This window comes from Eublepharis macularius, chromosome 13 (assembly GCF_028583425.1).
Source record: "Eublepharis macularius isolate TG4126 chromosome 13, MPM_Emac_v1.0, whole genome shotgun sequence".
Classification (NCBI taxonomy): Eukaryota; Metazoa; Chordata; class Lepidosauria; order Squamata; family Eublepharidae; genus Eublepharis; species Eublepharis macularius.
This window is the reverse complement of record NC_072802.1, coordinates 51905067-51921835: the sequence shown is the minus strand read 5'-3', so window position 1 is coordinate 51921835 and position 16769 is coordinate 51905067. Positions and strand designations below refer to the sequence as shown.

Below are 16769 nucleotides of genomic sequence, written 5' to 3'. Positions count from 1 at the left end.
CAATGGAAAATTCTGGATACACATTCCATATGTCTAATAGCCCATCTTCACCTGATGAGAACTCTAAAGACTCCTGCCTAGAAAGGCAGAGACAGCTGGAGGGGATCACAGGCGAATATAGGGAGGCAGGAGATACTGGCTGCTGTTCTCCCTGCAGAATGGCTAATTTCCCCCGTTCTTCCCACCTGCCACCTTCTAGGGAAGACCAATTGCTAAACACAGATACAGGCATAGTTAAACAATGGAGGGAGAAAGGGGACTAGCAAGTCCTGCCTCCCTGTCTTTGGCTTCAGAGTTCTCAGTAGGCAGAGTTTGGTAATGTGGCTTTTTTCCAAGTGGGGAACCTAATACATAGCCAGCCTCTCATGAAGATGCTTGAATGGTAAAAGATGGCATAATTGACTATTTCTAAGTGCAATAATTAAAGAAGTTTGCTAAGACTCTTTATAAAATAATTTTTAAGACACCTTTTTAGACAATGTCTCAGGAACTCATACCAGAATGATTGAGAAAGAAGAAAACAGGCGGAGACCATTTGCTCAGCTTACACCCTCCGCTCCGCACCCAAATTTATAATCTGGACCAGGTAGCAGGCCCCACCTATATTTGTCAGCAAGACCCACCCCTGGCTACGGTTCAGTAATATCACAGTGCAGTGCATGAATGGGGCTTGCAAGAATCCTGCGTGGAGGGGTGTGCTGATACGGCAGGTAACCTGGAAATGAAAGTGAGCCTGAGAGGGCTCTGCCTCACACAAAAGAGGCCAATTTCTCCTTGTTATTGCTTCCCTTCCTTCCTCTCAAAAGCCTGTGGGTGATGGCTGGCCCTGTACCAGGTGGATGGCATTTTAGCAATAAGTCTTCACCCACCGCCACATTACAGTTGGACCCTACATATGTTCACTCAAAAGTAAGACTGGGCGTTCAAGAGGGCTTAGTCCCAAGCAAGCATGCATAGGGTTATAGATTTTGTTGCATAGGAGCACTCAATTCACAGTCTTGATCTACTTAATTCTGCAAATCCTGGTGAGATGTTGCTTGTTCCCTTCCTCAAGCTGTTCTCATCTTGGCATGCACCAAACAATGAACAACAGGACCCAGGCAGAGCCAAAAAAGGTAAAAAGTAATTAAAAACACAGGAAACAGTTCCTGAGACATTTTTTAAAAATCTTCATGAGAATCTTTAAGAACATGAAATTCAGTAAACCTTAGGAAAAAGCGTCAGAATAATAAACAATACACTAAAATGCATTTTAACAAAACATAAGGCAGTGAAGTTAATTTTCAGTGTAATTGAATTTAACATATTTAAAGTATCTGAAGAAGGGAGCTTTGACTCTTTGAATCTTGTTTATCTCTTAAGGCGCCACTGGACTCAAATCCCGCTGTTCTAGTGCAAGACAACATGGCTATGTATCCGAAATGTAGGTTTTCTGTATTAGTGACTGTGATTTCTGTAGTCACATTTTTAAAATGTGTTCAATTCAGATAACACTGGGAGTGAGCTTTGTAGTTTTTAAAAATATTTTAGTGTAATGTTTTATTTTGAAGCTTTTTCTAAGGCTTACTAAAAGTTGTGTATTTTTCTAGATTCCCCCGAAGGTTTCAAAATACATAAGGAACTTTCAAAACATATTCCTTGAAAAAAAATTGGCTTTGCCTGGCTCCTCACCTTAGTACAGGAGCTGAATATACTGTAGGTTTGATGTAAGGTATCATATTCAGACTAGGTTGCCAGCTCCAGGTGGGGAAATGCCTAGAGATTTGGAGGTGGAGTCTAAGGAGGGCAACGTTTAGAGAAGGGAGGGACCTCAGAGGAGTATAGTGTCATGCAGTTCCTCCTCCAAAGCAGCCATTTTCTGGAGGGAAACTTATCTGTGTAGTCTGGAGATCAGACGTAATACTGGGAAATCTCCAGGCCCCACCTGGAGCTTGACAATTGTAGTTCAGACTAGTGAACAGCTGAATTTAGCAACCAACCTTCCTTCCCACACTGACTAATGTAATACTTTTACAGGATTCTTTTAGAAAGGCTGGATGCTCCTGTCCAAAAGGGCAACAGGAACCGGCAGGAGTGAGGCAGGCGATCATCCCAGGATAGGAGGTCAGGTGTGGGGGGCCTGGCCCACCTCGTACATTTATTTACACGATTCTTCAGCCTGGGCTGGAAAAGAACAGCAGCAAGCTAGGAATTTCTGTTAGTTGCTCAGGCTCTTTCTTTCCCTCTCTCATTCCCATTTGTGTTTATCCCTTTGAAGTACAGTCTTATCGACTGTGCCTTTTCTACAGGGATGGCTTCCATAAAGTGCTTACGTGATGCTTACAGTATTAACATCATCAAAGTTACCGCCTGTGGCTTCCCATAATGATAGCCTTAATGGCCCTTCAGGCCCAGGAACCCCTTGGTTCAGTGTGGATTTCCAACTCTGCTTACGCTCCTAAGTAAACCATCAATTCTGGTAACCTCTCAAGGACTCTTGACCTCACAACAGGAATGTGTACTAACTTCTTATTGCTATCCCCTAGAAGACTTTTCCATGCTCACAGTTTGGATTCCCCTTCTAGGGACTAGAAGAGTCCCATGTATCTTTGGGCACTGCTGCAGAGTTACCGTCACCCACTTGGATACACGAAAGTATGCCATTTGTTTGGGGGTTTTCCCCCCTTGCTGGGTGAGGGATAAATCGAAAAACATTTCCCTTTTCTACCTGAGGAAGATGGGGTGGGGAGAAGATATGTCAGAAGTCAAAACAAAAACAATGAGAGGCAGGTGCACATGACAGAGTTCACACATGCATATGCCTGCATGTGCTAAGCCCAGAAAAACAAGACCAGTTTACAAGGTATCAGTTTTCATACACAGCAGAACCTTCCATGTTGCCTTCCACTTATTTCCATTCTTTAATGTAAAGCCTCTTCCTCAGGTTGCAACTGTGCTCCCTGATCCTACTGCTCCCCTTCTATCCTTCTGTGTTTCAGGAGAAGTGGGCCAGCAAGGAGAGGCCAAGGCTAGTGGCTGCTACTTCAGAAACACCTGCAGTGTCTCATAAGGAAGGAGAGGACGTGTGGAATTGCTCAACTTAAAGACAGCCCTTGTTACTAGACTCCAGGTGAGGCAGTACGAAGGACTAAGCCCTTGGCACTTGATAACAGAATCAGAATACAGGCCCCTCTCTCTTCTCCATCAAAAATTGCAAGCTCTCTACCAGCTTTCTCATCCAGCACTCTGTGCACTACCCGACAGCTACAAGACAAAGGCTGTTATCTACAGGGCTCAAATTCAGGAGCTCGACATACCGCTTCTATCTAAATGGGCCCTGCCAAACACAGCAGTAGGGTGCATCAGGCTGGCTGGTATGGCAGACTGAGCAAAGACTGCGCTGTCTGCAGTACTGGGTTCCAGATCTGCGTGCCTGAACAGGTAGCTGGGTCCAGCAGCTGGCAAGTCAGGGTATCTATCTGCAGAGGGCAAATGGCTGGTTCTTGCTGAGATGACAAACCCCTGTTTTGGCCAAACCACTTCAGACTGCAGGTAGGGATCTGGCTGACAATGCTCCCCCATACAAAAAAAAAAAGTACTCCTTGTAGAATCCAGCATGTCAGGGGAAAGGGTTCTAGCCCAGCCTTCTGAATATGCAAGGTTTTAAAAAAAAATGTACAGGGGATGTTGTTGTATGAGGGAGCATTCAATCATATAAGGCCTCACTTGTAGTCCGAAGTAGCTACACTCAGACAAATGGTTACCCCTAAAGAAGTCATTTCACCCAGTTAGAGGCCTGGAATTATCACAATCCCTAATCCCCCTTCTGATTCTAAAACCAGCATTATCTCCTAACTACCAAAGATGTTCTTTACGAAGGAGAAGCAGACTGCATCCGGGCAGCAGTTCTTCCTCCCCACCCCCCCACCAGGAAAATGCCATACTCCCATCACTTTGTTCTGCAATCCCCAGTCCACCCTTCTTCTACGCCCAGGATAACAGCAGGGGAAGGTGGATTAAGGATTAGATATGAACAAACCATGTGCTTTTAGTTTAAGAGCAATCTTGAGCAGGGGGGGGGGGGCGTAGAGCAGTGGGGCTCCTAAAGACTCACAGAATTTTTTGAACTGGCCCTTTGAAAGGCAGGCATCGATGTTTTCACGGAATGCTTCCTGCTCTCCTTCTTGTAGGTTACAACAATTGACTAAGACTATGAGAATTTGGCTTCTGCCTGCAGACTGCTTTCCAATTTTAGCTCTGTAGGAATGTGTGTATTCCCATAAAGCCATGCTATCCAAGAAAGAAAGAAAAAAGGGGGGGGGACCAGAGAAATGAAATTCAGAGTGATCAATAGGTTCTCTTTGAAGTGTATGTTCATGCCAAGTCAACTCTCCCCTCCCCGCCATGAGAATCAACTTCCTGTAAAATATGCATGTGATATGACTCCAAGATACAGCCATGAACTCTGGTTCTGCATCTTGGTACTTGTTGCACATATTTAATCTTTTTTCATGTGCCCAATTCAAGCACTTGTGACTTTCCACAAAACTTTGTCATGGCTCTCTGAGCTGCAGGGTAAGGACAGACAGACCATGCCACTGAAGGGAATGGACTCTCTCAATCAGTACAGAATTGGGCCTCTTTCTATCAGCACCCCATTTATAGCCGTTTGTCACCCTCTTTCCTAGCTGACACCTGGAGCTGGCTCCTTTAGAGTTCTCCCTCTGGCAGAAGAGAATGACTTTAAGACATCTGGAATACTCACAGCAGAAACAGGGTGGACCTAACAATAGACCCTGAAGGTTTTGCGATTTCTTTTTCATGTTGCTTAAGGTATAGGAAGGAAGTCCTTTCAATTGCTATCACGGCTGGAGATCTGCAATTTCACTAAAACATATGTAAACATTGAGTTCAGACCACGTGGGTTGCAAATAGTGCAGTGTTCAAGGGTTAAATCCTTTGCCCTTTGGCGGTTTCTTCTTTGATCAGAATTTGGGACCATCCATCACCAGCTGGGCTCGCTGACCCTCCCCAGCTTCCTTCACCTCCCCTCCCACCCCAAAAAGTAAAAAAAAAAACCCCAAAACTGGAAAGTGCTTGATCTGTTCCAATTAATTTTTCTTGAAAAAAGAAAATAGGCGGTTCCCTTCTGCCCCGATGGGCTCGGTCCCCTGCTGCTCTGGCCTCAGCAAGGGAGAGGGTCTGCTGCGCCGCTTTGCTCCAGGACCACTGGAGAAGGAGTAAGTGGGCTGGCTCCATTCCTTTGGATGTTTATCCATCAGCTGCTGGTCAATGACCCTCTGCATATCATCCTGGAGCAGGAAGAAGGGAAGCCATTAACAACAGGAGTGGATAGGGAATGTTTTCATTGTGAAGAGGAGAACTGAATTGCAGGGATGTGGTAAAAGGTACTTTATAGAGGGAAGAAAAGAAAGTAAAGTGACACAGGCCACTATAGACCAAAGCTATACGTGCCATTTAAACCACAGGGCACACCATGACACTGAAATGGTAAACTTTTATCCTTACGACAACCCTGTGAGCTAGATTATGCTGAAAGTGTGTGACTAGCCCAAGGTCCTCCAAAACAAACTTCCATGGCAGAGTGGGGATTCGAACCTGGGTCTTCCATATCCTAGTCTGACACTAGCCATTACACCATACTGATACAAAACTTCCATGTACAGAGGCAGTATACCTCTGAATACCAGATACTGAGAGACATATGGAGGACTGTTGCCTTCAGGTCCTGCTTTTGAGTTTTCTGGAGGCAGCTGGTCAGATACAGGTTACTGAATCAGATTGGTGTTCAGCCTGCTCCAACAGGCTTCTCCTTTCTTTATTAAATATTTTTACCCTACCTTTCCTCTTGGCTCAAGGCAGCTTACAGTAATATCTAAAACATTACAAGAAGTTAAAACCAAAATAAAATAGCAAAACCCAAATACTGCTCCCACCCCATACCTAAAAGATGCCAGTTGTTTATAAACCCATCAAAAGCCCTGGCAAGCAAATGGGACTTGCAGTGAGTCATAAAGATCTCCACGGAGCCCATTCCACAGAGTGGAAGCCACAGCAGAAAAGGCCCTGGCTCTGGTTCATGTCAAGCACACCACTCTAAGTGTGGGAACATTCAGCAGGGCCTGTAGATGATAGTTGAGTGGATGCACAGGATCATATGGAAGAAGACAGTCCTTCAGATACGTAGGCCCTGAGCTGTAGGGTTGCCAATCCCCCAATGGCTGGCGGGGGGGGGGATGTGCCTCCTGGGCTGCACTCCTGGGCTGCACAGCACGTTCCTACGCACCGCAGCAGTCCAAATCAGGCCTGATTCAGCCCAGATCAGGCTGCTGCAGAGCGCAGCAGTCTTCCCACACGCAGCAGTCCACACGCAGCAGTCCAATTCAAGCCGAATCAGCCCAAATCGGGCCAGGATTGGGCCGATGTGGAGTGCAGCAGCACTTTCACGGTCCACAATGGCCCAATTTGGCCCAGATCGGCCCCCATTCAGACCCATGTGGAGCGTGGAAGTGCTCCCAGGGTGGCCTGCAGCCCACAAGATGACATCAGTTCCTGGAAGTGCACGACTAGGGAATACCAGGTAGGTGACGGGGCTCCCACTTCCCACCTGGGGGGTGGGGGGACGTGGCAACCCTACTGGGCTGTGAAGAACTATAAAGATCACAGGGTAACGAAAAATGTTGAGACAGAAAAACAAAAGTGAGTACTGCTCGAAATGTAATTCATATTAATAAAGAACTGGTATAAAAGTTTAATCAAACAATAAATAAAACAAAATGTGGTTAAAAATAATAACATTGTGGTTCAACCTAAGTACCATACCATTGTATATTAAAATGAAGACTTTCTAAATATACAGTTTTTGGTGTACAATTTTCACCATATGTATATAAATAATAGATATACAATAATATATACAAGATCCCCCCCTTCTTTTCAGGTTCACTTTATGCATGGTCAGGTACTTTGTATTTAATAGTTATATTTTTGGGGTGCATCACATGAGATTATACCACTGAGGAATGCCTTAGGGTAAAAAACAATTAGTTCTGTAAATATGGTGAAAAATTGTACAATACCTGTATATTTGGAAATTGTTAGTCTTAATATACAATCGCATGGTACTTACACTGTTGCTTTTAAACTGCATTTTTGTATTATTTATTATTTGATTAAACGTTTATACCAGCTCCTTATTGATTTCTACTACATCTGGAGCAATACTCAATTTTGTTTCTTTGTCTCAACCTTTTTGGGTTACCCTTCTTTTGTTGGGATGTTGTTGTTTTTCCCCTTTTCCTTTTTTTTCTTTATAGATCATAATCAGCACCTTGAATTGAACTCGGAAACAAACTGGCAGCCAGTGTAACTATTCCAAAATAGGCAATAGTATAGTATGTTCCCAAGAGCAAGCCCTTGACAATAGTCTCTCTTATGTTGTGCTGCAAGGCTAGTGTTTCAAGGTTACATTACTAGTGAGAATTTGGAGTGAATCATTTTCACAGTGGCAGTTCCCTGTAGAAATGCAACATCTAAGCAGCACTTTAGCTACCTCTTAAAATTCCATCAAAGTCATGTTGGACTTTGGCAACAACATCATCTTCACTACTTCCTTAACCAAACCCATTACATTCCCTCCCCCATAGCCTCTCCAATAACTTTGTGGAGGCTGGTGCCATGGAAACAGCATCAGGGAGGTAAGAAAAAAAATAAAGGCAAAGGGGGGGGGGTTACATTCATTAGAAACAGGCAAGGAGATCAGTTACTGAAATCTGTAAGAGGAGGGGGACCAGAAAATTAAGTGCCCACTAATAGGATGTGGATGAAGGATGGGGCAGCTCTCACGCATAACAATTGGAAATCAAGATATGTTGAAAAAAAGACAATACCCTATAATATTTTGAACAGAAAACAAATCCGAATGTCAGTGTGGAGGCGTGAGGCCCATAAGATTAATTCATATTAATAGCTCCTGATTTATACTGTTAGACGTGAAGCTCAAAAGCAGTAGAAACAGCGGTTTTCCTTCACCAAAGAATATTTAAAGAGTAATGGCAAAAAATGAATAGTTCAACTAATCCAAAATAAATGTATGTGACAACATAACAATAAATGCTATACGGGGGGTGGGGGGCGGGGTATCCTTTTCTGCAATATTTTTTAACCCTGACTGAATGTATTTGCTTCATTTATACCATGCCTTTAATAATAACACCTGCACTTATATATCGCTCTTCTAGACAGATTAGTGCCCCACTCACAGCAGTGAAAAAAGTCAGTGTATTATTATCCCCACAATACAGTGGGGGAGCTGGGGCTGATAGCTTACCCAAGGCCACCTGCTGAATTCATAGTAGTAGTGGGATTTGAACCTGCAGAGTGCTGATTTGCAATACAACCACTGAACCACTATGCTACAGCAACTTTCTCCTGAATGGTTCTCCCCCCTCCATTTTACCCTCACAACTCTATGAGGCATGTTAAAGTTGACAGTGTGTCACTAAGTAAGCTTCTGTGGTAGTCCCAAAGGTGATAAAAGTATATTAATACTCTGTATCTGAATTTAAGAAAAAGCTGACAAAAAAGGTGACAAAAACCAAGCAAATATTAACAAAAAGTGATACATGCAAACAGTCAATTGTCAAAACAAATTCCTGCCATTACAAGGCCCTTATTTTTATATGTAAAAAGCACAACCTTGTCCCTAGACACCATGGTTAACACAAACCCAGCATCTGAAAACACTGGAGATATCATTGTTCTATGGAGTTCAACGGAACTATGTAAATTGGCTGTTATTTGAGGGCCAAACTAGACGTGACAGCTTACACAGGTCTATTTTAGATGTCAAGCTGTTTTTTATGCTGTTGTGATGTTTTTAATTGTACATTCTTGTTGTAACTTAGCCCTAAGCCCGCTTGCAGAAAGAGCAGGGTATAAGCTGAATAAAATAAAATATTAAAGTGATATAAAAATGTTGGGATGCGATCCCAATCAAGCCACAGCTCAGAGGGCTGAGGCACTCTTGTCCGCCCCCCCCCCCCACCTCAACACAACATGTTATGTCTAGTTTGGCACTAAGAAAGAAAAACATAATCCTACTCCAAGCTGGGGAGTGAGAAAGGAAATCTCCAGGGACAGGATTAGCCCATTCTCCAAAGGTATCTCCAAATGCTCCCTTTTAATTGAAATACAGGTACCAATTTTTAATTAATAATTCAAAGACTATCACACATCCAAACTCATCATGCTCAGACAGCACAGAGATGCGCAGCAGGACTCCAGGTGTTAACTGAAGGGGTTGGGTAGGTAATTGTGGAAGGAGATGACCCTCAAGACAGCTGTTTTGGGTTAAACACCAACAATAGCACTTAATTATGCTTAACAAAAAATGCAGCCAGTGTAGCTGGGATGCTCCATTTAATGACCTCAAGTTAGTAATTCAGCCACTATATTTTAAACTAGTTTCTTCAGAACACTTTTCAAAGGCAGTCCCACATAAAGCATGTTGCAATAATCCAGTCTGGAGGTTACAAGGCCTTGAATGAGCTAAGTCAAGTCTTTCCACAAAAGGGTCCATATGGCATGCCAACCTACACAGCTTAAAAACTACTTCTGCCCATCACCAGATGCACCAAAGGATCCATTCTAAATAGGCTCCAGCCATATCCCCAGATCAACTGAAGTATCAGTATTAGGTTGCATCCCATGCAAAATCTCTGCTGATGAAAGGGATTTACTGCAGCCTAAAATGCCCTCCTGAAAGTGCTCCTGGGGGACAATGGAATCCCAGGAACAACATCAATGAAGTTGACAGGTTGCCATGGGAGGATGGAATTGGCAAAAGACTGCCTCCCTTCCACCTGCGGAAATTTTCACTGGTTCCAACTTCCAACCCAGTATCTGTCTTATACGGGAGGAAAAGAAATACCGACAATCAAACAGTTGCCCATTCAGTGGCAGGCAATGCTGCAAGGGGGAGGCACAAATCCCTCTGTCTCCCTGCAACAGTGTGTAGCCCAGCACTCACGGACAGAAATCCCACAGGACATTGTGTGTCTCTGTATACAGAGAGTTTAGAAAGATACTCCAAATATTTCACATTGCCTATTAAATATTTATCCTACCCTTCCTTTAAGGAACTCAGCACCTACAGTTCTCTCCTCTTCCATTTTATCTTCACAACTATCCTGTAAGGTATGTTAGTTTGAGAGTATGTGAGATTCATGGTCACTCAGTGAGGCTTGTTTCAGGTGGGTACTGTAGCCTGGCTGGTCTGTAGTCGATGAGCAAGATCCGTGTCCAATAATAACAACAACAACATTTGATTTATATACCACCTTTCAGGACAACTGGTTTACAAAGTGTATTGTTATTATCCCCACAACAATCACCCAGTGAGTTGGGTGGGGCTCGGAGAGCTCTGGAAGAGCTGTGACTGACCCAAGATCACCCAGCTGGCTTCAAGTAGAGGAGAGGGGAATCAAACCCGGCTCTCCAGATTAGAGTCCTGCTGCTCTTGACCACACTACACCAAACTGGCTGGAAATCTAGTTCGTCTTTAAGGTGCTACTGGACCCAGATCTTACACAGTGAGGCTTGTGTGACTGGGGATCTGAATACAGGATTTATCAGGCTTAGTTCAAAAACTCTCACTGACTCTTCGTGTGGATACAGCTGGCTCTCAGAACACTCCCTCATTCTATGCACACTCTGCCTTTCATATCAATGGATGTTCTAGTAAGTAACAATACATACACACACACTTAGGTATACACAGATCCTTTAAATATCATCCTGAGGTTAGCCTGGTGAAATAATCCAAGGTGCTTGGCATGAACTCAGCTACCAAAGCTGCTTGCCTCCTTGGGACTTAAGCATGAGAATGAGTCACAATTCAAGAGGACTCTAGTGTAAAAAACTAGTGAGTATTAACTAGACAATGGGTGAAGCCAATGTAAAAAACAAGGGTTTTTAAGCTCATATGCGGATTATCACAGCAAGTGCTTGGTTGCTAGGAGTAACCATCAAATTCAAATGGATACCGATGAGGCTCACAAAATTTACTCAATACAGTGCTGGCACAATCTCTAAACTGCTACAACCAGTGAACTGACCTTGAGTTTTTACCTTATATATGTAATGGGTTATAAGCTTGCTATCACCTGTCTCTCAAGCCGCTGATAGTAGAGCATGTTGTGATACCACGGAGCACAAACAAATGCATTTTTATTTCAGTATAAACTTTTGTGGACTACTACTTCTTCAGATGAAATTAGTGAACCCTCCAGATTTTATGTAGTTTAAGAATGTTCTGAGAAGGTTGGTGTAGTTCTTCAGTGCTTAAAAATCAGTGCAACTATCATGAGGGATGCAGAAGATCAAATTTTCTGGGAGATAAAATTTCACATGGGCACTAGTGACAGAAGGAGTGATAGGAGGAGGTTCAGAGATAAGGAGAGCTGTTCATATTTTGATTCAAAACAACCAGCCAGATTTTTGTTTAGTGCTACTGATCTAATGGGTACTGTATGATTCAGCAGCGAGGACACAGGAACACACACAATCACCCACAGCTCTTGCTTGATTACATATACAGATGCATTTGTGTGCATTTAAGAATTGCTCATTGCCTAGCATGGAGGCTAGGATAATAGAAACACGGCTGAAGGCAACCCCCTGCTCCCCGAACCCTGGTCCAAGAGATAATTTCAATCTCTAATTGACCTTTGGACACACCCTGGAAACTTTTTCCATCATCCCAACTAAAATTTGCAATTGTGCTCTGACAATTCCCATGTTGTTTTGTGTCTGTAATAAATACGGTTACTCAGATTCCCCATTCCTCCAGTTTATAGAGAACTTCCACATTTACAAAACATGAACCAGTCTAGTGAATATCCTCAGATAACAACAAGCAGGTTTGCTCTTGTTACTATACTGTCGTCAAGTGGACAGCATTATTGGCTTCATAAATCTACACATAAGCATGACAAGATCCGCTTTCAAGTTCAATAAGACTCCAACCAACAGATGCCCTTAAACCAATCATTCAAAAAAAGATCATGAAGACCAGCTCCATGCTGCAGGGCAAGACCATTCACACCCCAGCAATGGGCAGCCCCCTCCCATAATCTGATCCCCATGGAGTTCACTGTAGATGTTTCCAGCAATCAAGCAAAGAAACTGGCTTGGCTGAGAGACTGTAACACCAAACCATAGTTTGGTGCTATGTGACTGAGCCTTGGGCTTATATGCTCCCTCCTCTGCCTTTGCACTGCAACTCAATAAGAAGTCGCTCCTGCTTCAGCACAAACCAACGTTTCCAAAGCTCATAGCTCAGCACAAACCAGCAGATTAGGCTTGCCCTCCAAATCAAGACTGCAAACCAGCTTCAAACTGTCATTTGGAAAGCAAGAACAAACTATAGTTTGCTGTAGGATGTAATGGCAAAAACTATGGATTGCACTAAAGCAGAAGTAATTAATGGTGCTGGAGCATGCAAAGGGAGGGCATAAGTTTTGTTTATGTCATGACAAACCATGGTTTGGTATTATGTCTGAACTGTTTTACCAGAGAAGGTTGTGGACCAAAACCCAGGCAGTGCAGAAGCATTGCTTAAGGAGAGTGGGGAACATTTCCATGCTTCTCCCTGGCATTTTAGACTACATTTGATTATTCTTCAAATATCTGAATAGTCTTCAAATTTTATTTTCATAAGAATCAGGGCGATTGGAGAACACAACAGGTCTTCATAATATTTAACAATGAAAGGAGCCTATCTATTAGCTCTGCACACTGACAGTACGAGTCCTTTTGCTTTTAAAAAACAAGTGACTGATGTGTGCCGAGTCCCTGCCTACCCTTCTCCTCAACGTGCTAGCTAGAATAGCCACAACAACTACGGAGCAACCCTCACAAGAACTGATCCTAACAATAGGCAAACAAGGGCAAACAATATAACAAAATTTAACAAAATTTAATGTATCAGTAATGAATTAAAGTCCAAGGACTGAACCAGACATAAAAGCAAGCCCCCACACAAGGGAGACACAGGCAGCAATAGTCAGTGCAACACAGCAGTGTAGTAAGGTGCAAAGTAGGTGCAGTGAGGATCTTTAAACATCTTGTTTGAAGACAAAGCCTTTAATTCTTAATGTTGCTTGACTTGTGCGTTTTCTCTGCAGGTGTCCACAACCAAACAAGGGGTACAAAGACCCCAATGACTCTACAAGGAGCCAGCAAAGAACTTGTTTCAATGTCTCTTCCTCAGGAGTCGAAAAAACAGAGGCCCACCTTGAACACAACGAAGCACCTAGAAACTCTATTGTGGCAACATGGTGCCTACAGAACCAAAAAGCCTGGCAGAGACTCCCTTATGTGGGGGCTTACTTTTATGTCTGGCTCAGTCCGTGGACTTTAATTCATTATTGATACATTAAATTGTGTTAAATTTTGTTATATTGTTTGTTATATTGTTTGCCCTTGTATTATATTGTTAGGTTCAGGTAGAATAGCCAGGCAAAAATTGGGAATCCTATTTTCTAAAGTCTGTTTTTATATGGTATTCACAAATGGATGGGAGGCCTACAACCAGGGCTTTTTTTCAGGGGGAATGTGGGGAACGGAGTTCCGGCACTTCTTGAAAATACTCGGCAATAGTGCTTGAAAATAATATGATTTCAAAGAATCCTGTGTGTTTCTTCCTCATTTCCTTCTTGAGAGTTCTGCCACCTCTTTTCCCAGGAAAAGAAACCCTGCCTACAACTATCCCATTCTCTTGCCCCCTTCTCTTCCTCTCAGAACAACATGGCTCCCACTTACCCTCCTCAGTAGTTTCTCTTATGCCCTTTTCCACATTCCCCCCAAAAAGTCTCAGCCTTTTCAACTGCACAATCCCATCCGCTCTTTCAGAGAGAAGCAATCTGCAAACCAATAGTAAACAAGAGACAAGGGCTGTTTTCATACTGCTTACCTTCCCTTGGAACGACCCGAAACATTGCGCAAAAAAAATTGGAAGGTTGCTTTTTCTCGCGCGAGATTTGCGCAACACGCAAATCTCGCATGAGAAAACGCGATCTTCCGTGTTTTTTGCACGATGTTTCGGGTCGTTCCAAGGGAAGGTAAGCAGTGTGGAAACGGCCAAGGCCAGCCTCGACTCTACCCAGTCTTGCTCTGGCTCCAGTGATACCCTTCTTGTCACCAGCAGCAGTGCCACGGTTTTTGGTGGTTGAGGCCAGCCAGCAGGCCAGGCGCCCGCACATGCACGCACACATGCACCGCCCTGCAGGATGATGTCACGTGTGATGTCATGACGGGCACACGCGCGTCGCCAGCCCAATTGTTGTGGCAGGTGGTTGGGACGGCATGTGGGTGGCCTCTGAGCTCTCCCGCTTGGTTGCCCTGCGCCGCCAGGGGCGTGTGCTGGCGGCGGCGGCGCGAGGCAGGAGGGCTAGGAGGCTGCTGCTCCATGGTGCGCGCTCCTGCCCCCGCGCTTCCTCCGGCGCCCCCTCCGGCACCCCACGCCCTGAGGCCACCGCCTACCTGGCCTCAATGGGCGTGCTGGCCCTGCTTGTCACACAGATAGAGCAGTCCTATGTAGATTTACTAAAACCTAATCTGATTGAAATCAGTGAGAATTAAGAGTTATTTATAAAATGAATTATTTATTTATAAATTATTTATAATATGTCTATGCCACCTCTCCAGAGAACCTGCTCCAGGTGGAACTCTGCATAGGATTATACTGTGAATATCAGTCACACTGCAATTTGCTATTGCTAGCTTTCCACGGGCAAGGAAATACTTGATGAAGTACGGCTGTCCTCCGACATGTGAATCCGTCTTTTTCACATGATATACAAACACATGAAGCTTCCTACTACTGGTCTCCCAAACACCACAGTCGATTCTGACAATCAATGACTGTCTGGAAAAGTTTTTCCCCAATGCTAGTATTCAAGATTCTTTTAATTGAAGTTGCTAGGGAATGTTGTGCAAATCACGTGCTCTACCACAGAGCTATGGGCTCAGAGATTCAGTTCTAAAATGCTATAATAGACTATTACAAGTAAGTACTTGAGAGAGGAAAGTGTGCTTTAAAAAAAAGACACAAGCAGACAGACCATCAAATTCAAAAAGATTCTTGTTAAAATGTGGCATGACTGTGAAAGATGGCAAGAGAGATTATAGAGGATCAACAGAAGTGAATGTATGGGAGTCCATAGATGTTTTAATTCCTTCCCCGACATGATGAACTGGGATGCGACTGAACAGGATGAGGCGGGTATGACAGAGGGGTGGGAGCTCACCTTAAAGGCAGGAGGGGTGTACGACTAAAGCTGTTGTTACGGGAACTGAGAAAGGCCACTAGATCAGAAACCAAAGGAGCCATATAGTAAAAAGCCCTGAGGAAGCAAACTGTAAGCACAGGAGAGAAAACGAGAACACAGAGAAGTTGAAAATAGGATAAAAAGGTCAGCTGGGTTTATGTGTGAAGGGTAGGGTGAGGATAAGCCCTGGTTCACACATACATGTGTGAGAAACTTGAGAAACTGAACATCAGGACTTGCATGTATGAATAGGCAGTCTCAAATCTGCCACCACAGATCAAATATCTGTATTGTCTTTCATAACCCCAAAAATAACGCTTTTCTGACAGTGGAGTCCTTTCACACATTCAGCTGCCGATAATCAAGTCCAGAGAAATCAAGCCACTTGTTTGCATGACAGAAGCAGGTTCAAGTGCATGTGTGTTCTGTACTAGGCAACATTAAAACCACCATAAGCGTTGTCTCCTCCAAACACAGTTTCCTCCCATCATAAATAGTACAGTCCCCTTTCCCTCAAAGGTTGATGGTTAGGAACTCTGGGTTGGGGGAGGGGGGATGTCTAATGGAGATCTCACAACCATCTTAGTTTTAACCCTGGCCCACCAGATTGTTCAAACTAAAATGGCCACATTCCCTAAAGCTCACCAAACAGGACCATTTTCTACTTTGCAATACCACATTATTCACATTTGCAAATTCACAATTAAAAAAACAGACTGGAGGCAAAAGTTTGTCGATCTGCTTGTGAAAATGAAAACAATCTCTTGACTGTAGTCAGAACAGTGCAGACAATTGTAACTTATGCTATTTTGACACTGGTTGAAGTAGGTTGTGATATAATTTTTATCTTTATTATGCTATAATGCTTAAGGTTATTGTCTTATGTTGATGTCTTTAATGTAACTTGCCTTGAGACCACAAGAAGCAGGCAGGACTTCTTTAATGTAAATTTTTTGGGTTTGTCCATCCTTAATTTTCCTAATTATATTAGGACTGTTCTCTTGACTCCCATTGATTTGGCTCGGTTTTCTCATACTTTTTGAAGTGCTTTTATATCATTGTTTCTTTTAACTTTTTTGGATTTTACTTATCTCTTCCCTAAGGAAAACTTCTGTCTTAAAGACACTTAAAAGTGTTTCATGGAGGCTGGCTGCATGCAGTGTATTTCTTTGGATGTTGCAGCAGGAGCTTTTCTGGCTCATGAACGGAGGGAGGGGCTTAGCCCTCTCTTACCTGCCACGCCTCAAGCTGCTGCGAAAGATTAAGTTTCTGCTGAATAGCATCCAGAAGCTGACTATTCAAAGACATCATATCAATCTTGCACTTGGCTAGTTCCATTTCGACAGCATTCTTCCTGAAAAGCAGAATAGAGAGAGTCTCAGATAGTACAAATACAGAAGTAGGCTAAGAATCAAAGTTAAATTTTAGAACTAGCTT

General features: G+C 43.4%; 1 protein-coding gene across 1 annotated transcript in view; it reads right to left on the bottom strand.

Annotated features, from left to right (window-relative positions):
* Positions 1 to 5090: 5090 nt before the first annotated feature.
* The window catches only part of BICDL1 (BICD family like cargo adaptor 1), a 70835-nt gene continuing 59156 nt past the window's right edge, over positions 5091 to 16769 (bottom strand). The window contains exons 10-11 of the mRNA XM_054996912.1: positions 16566 to 16686; positions 5091 to 5291 (exon numbers count right to left, since the gene is read on the bottom strand). Coding sequence (XP_054852887.1) covers positions 5091 to 5291; positions 16566 to 16686 — 322 coding nt within the window. The remainder of the gene's footprint in view (positions 5292 to 16565; positions 16687 to 16769) is intronic.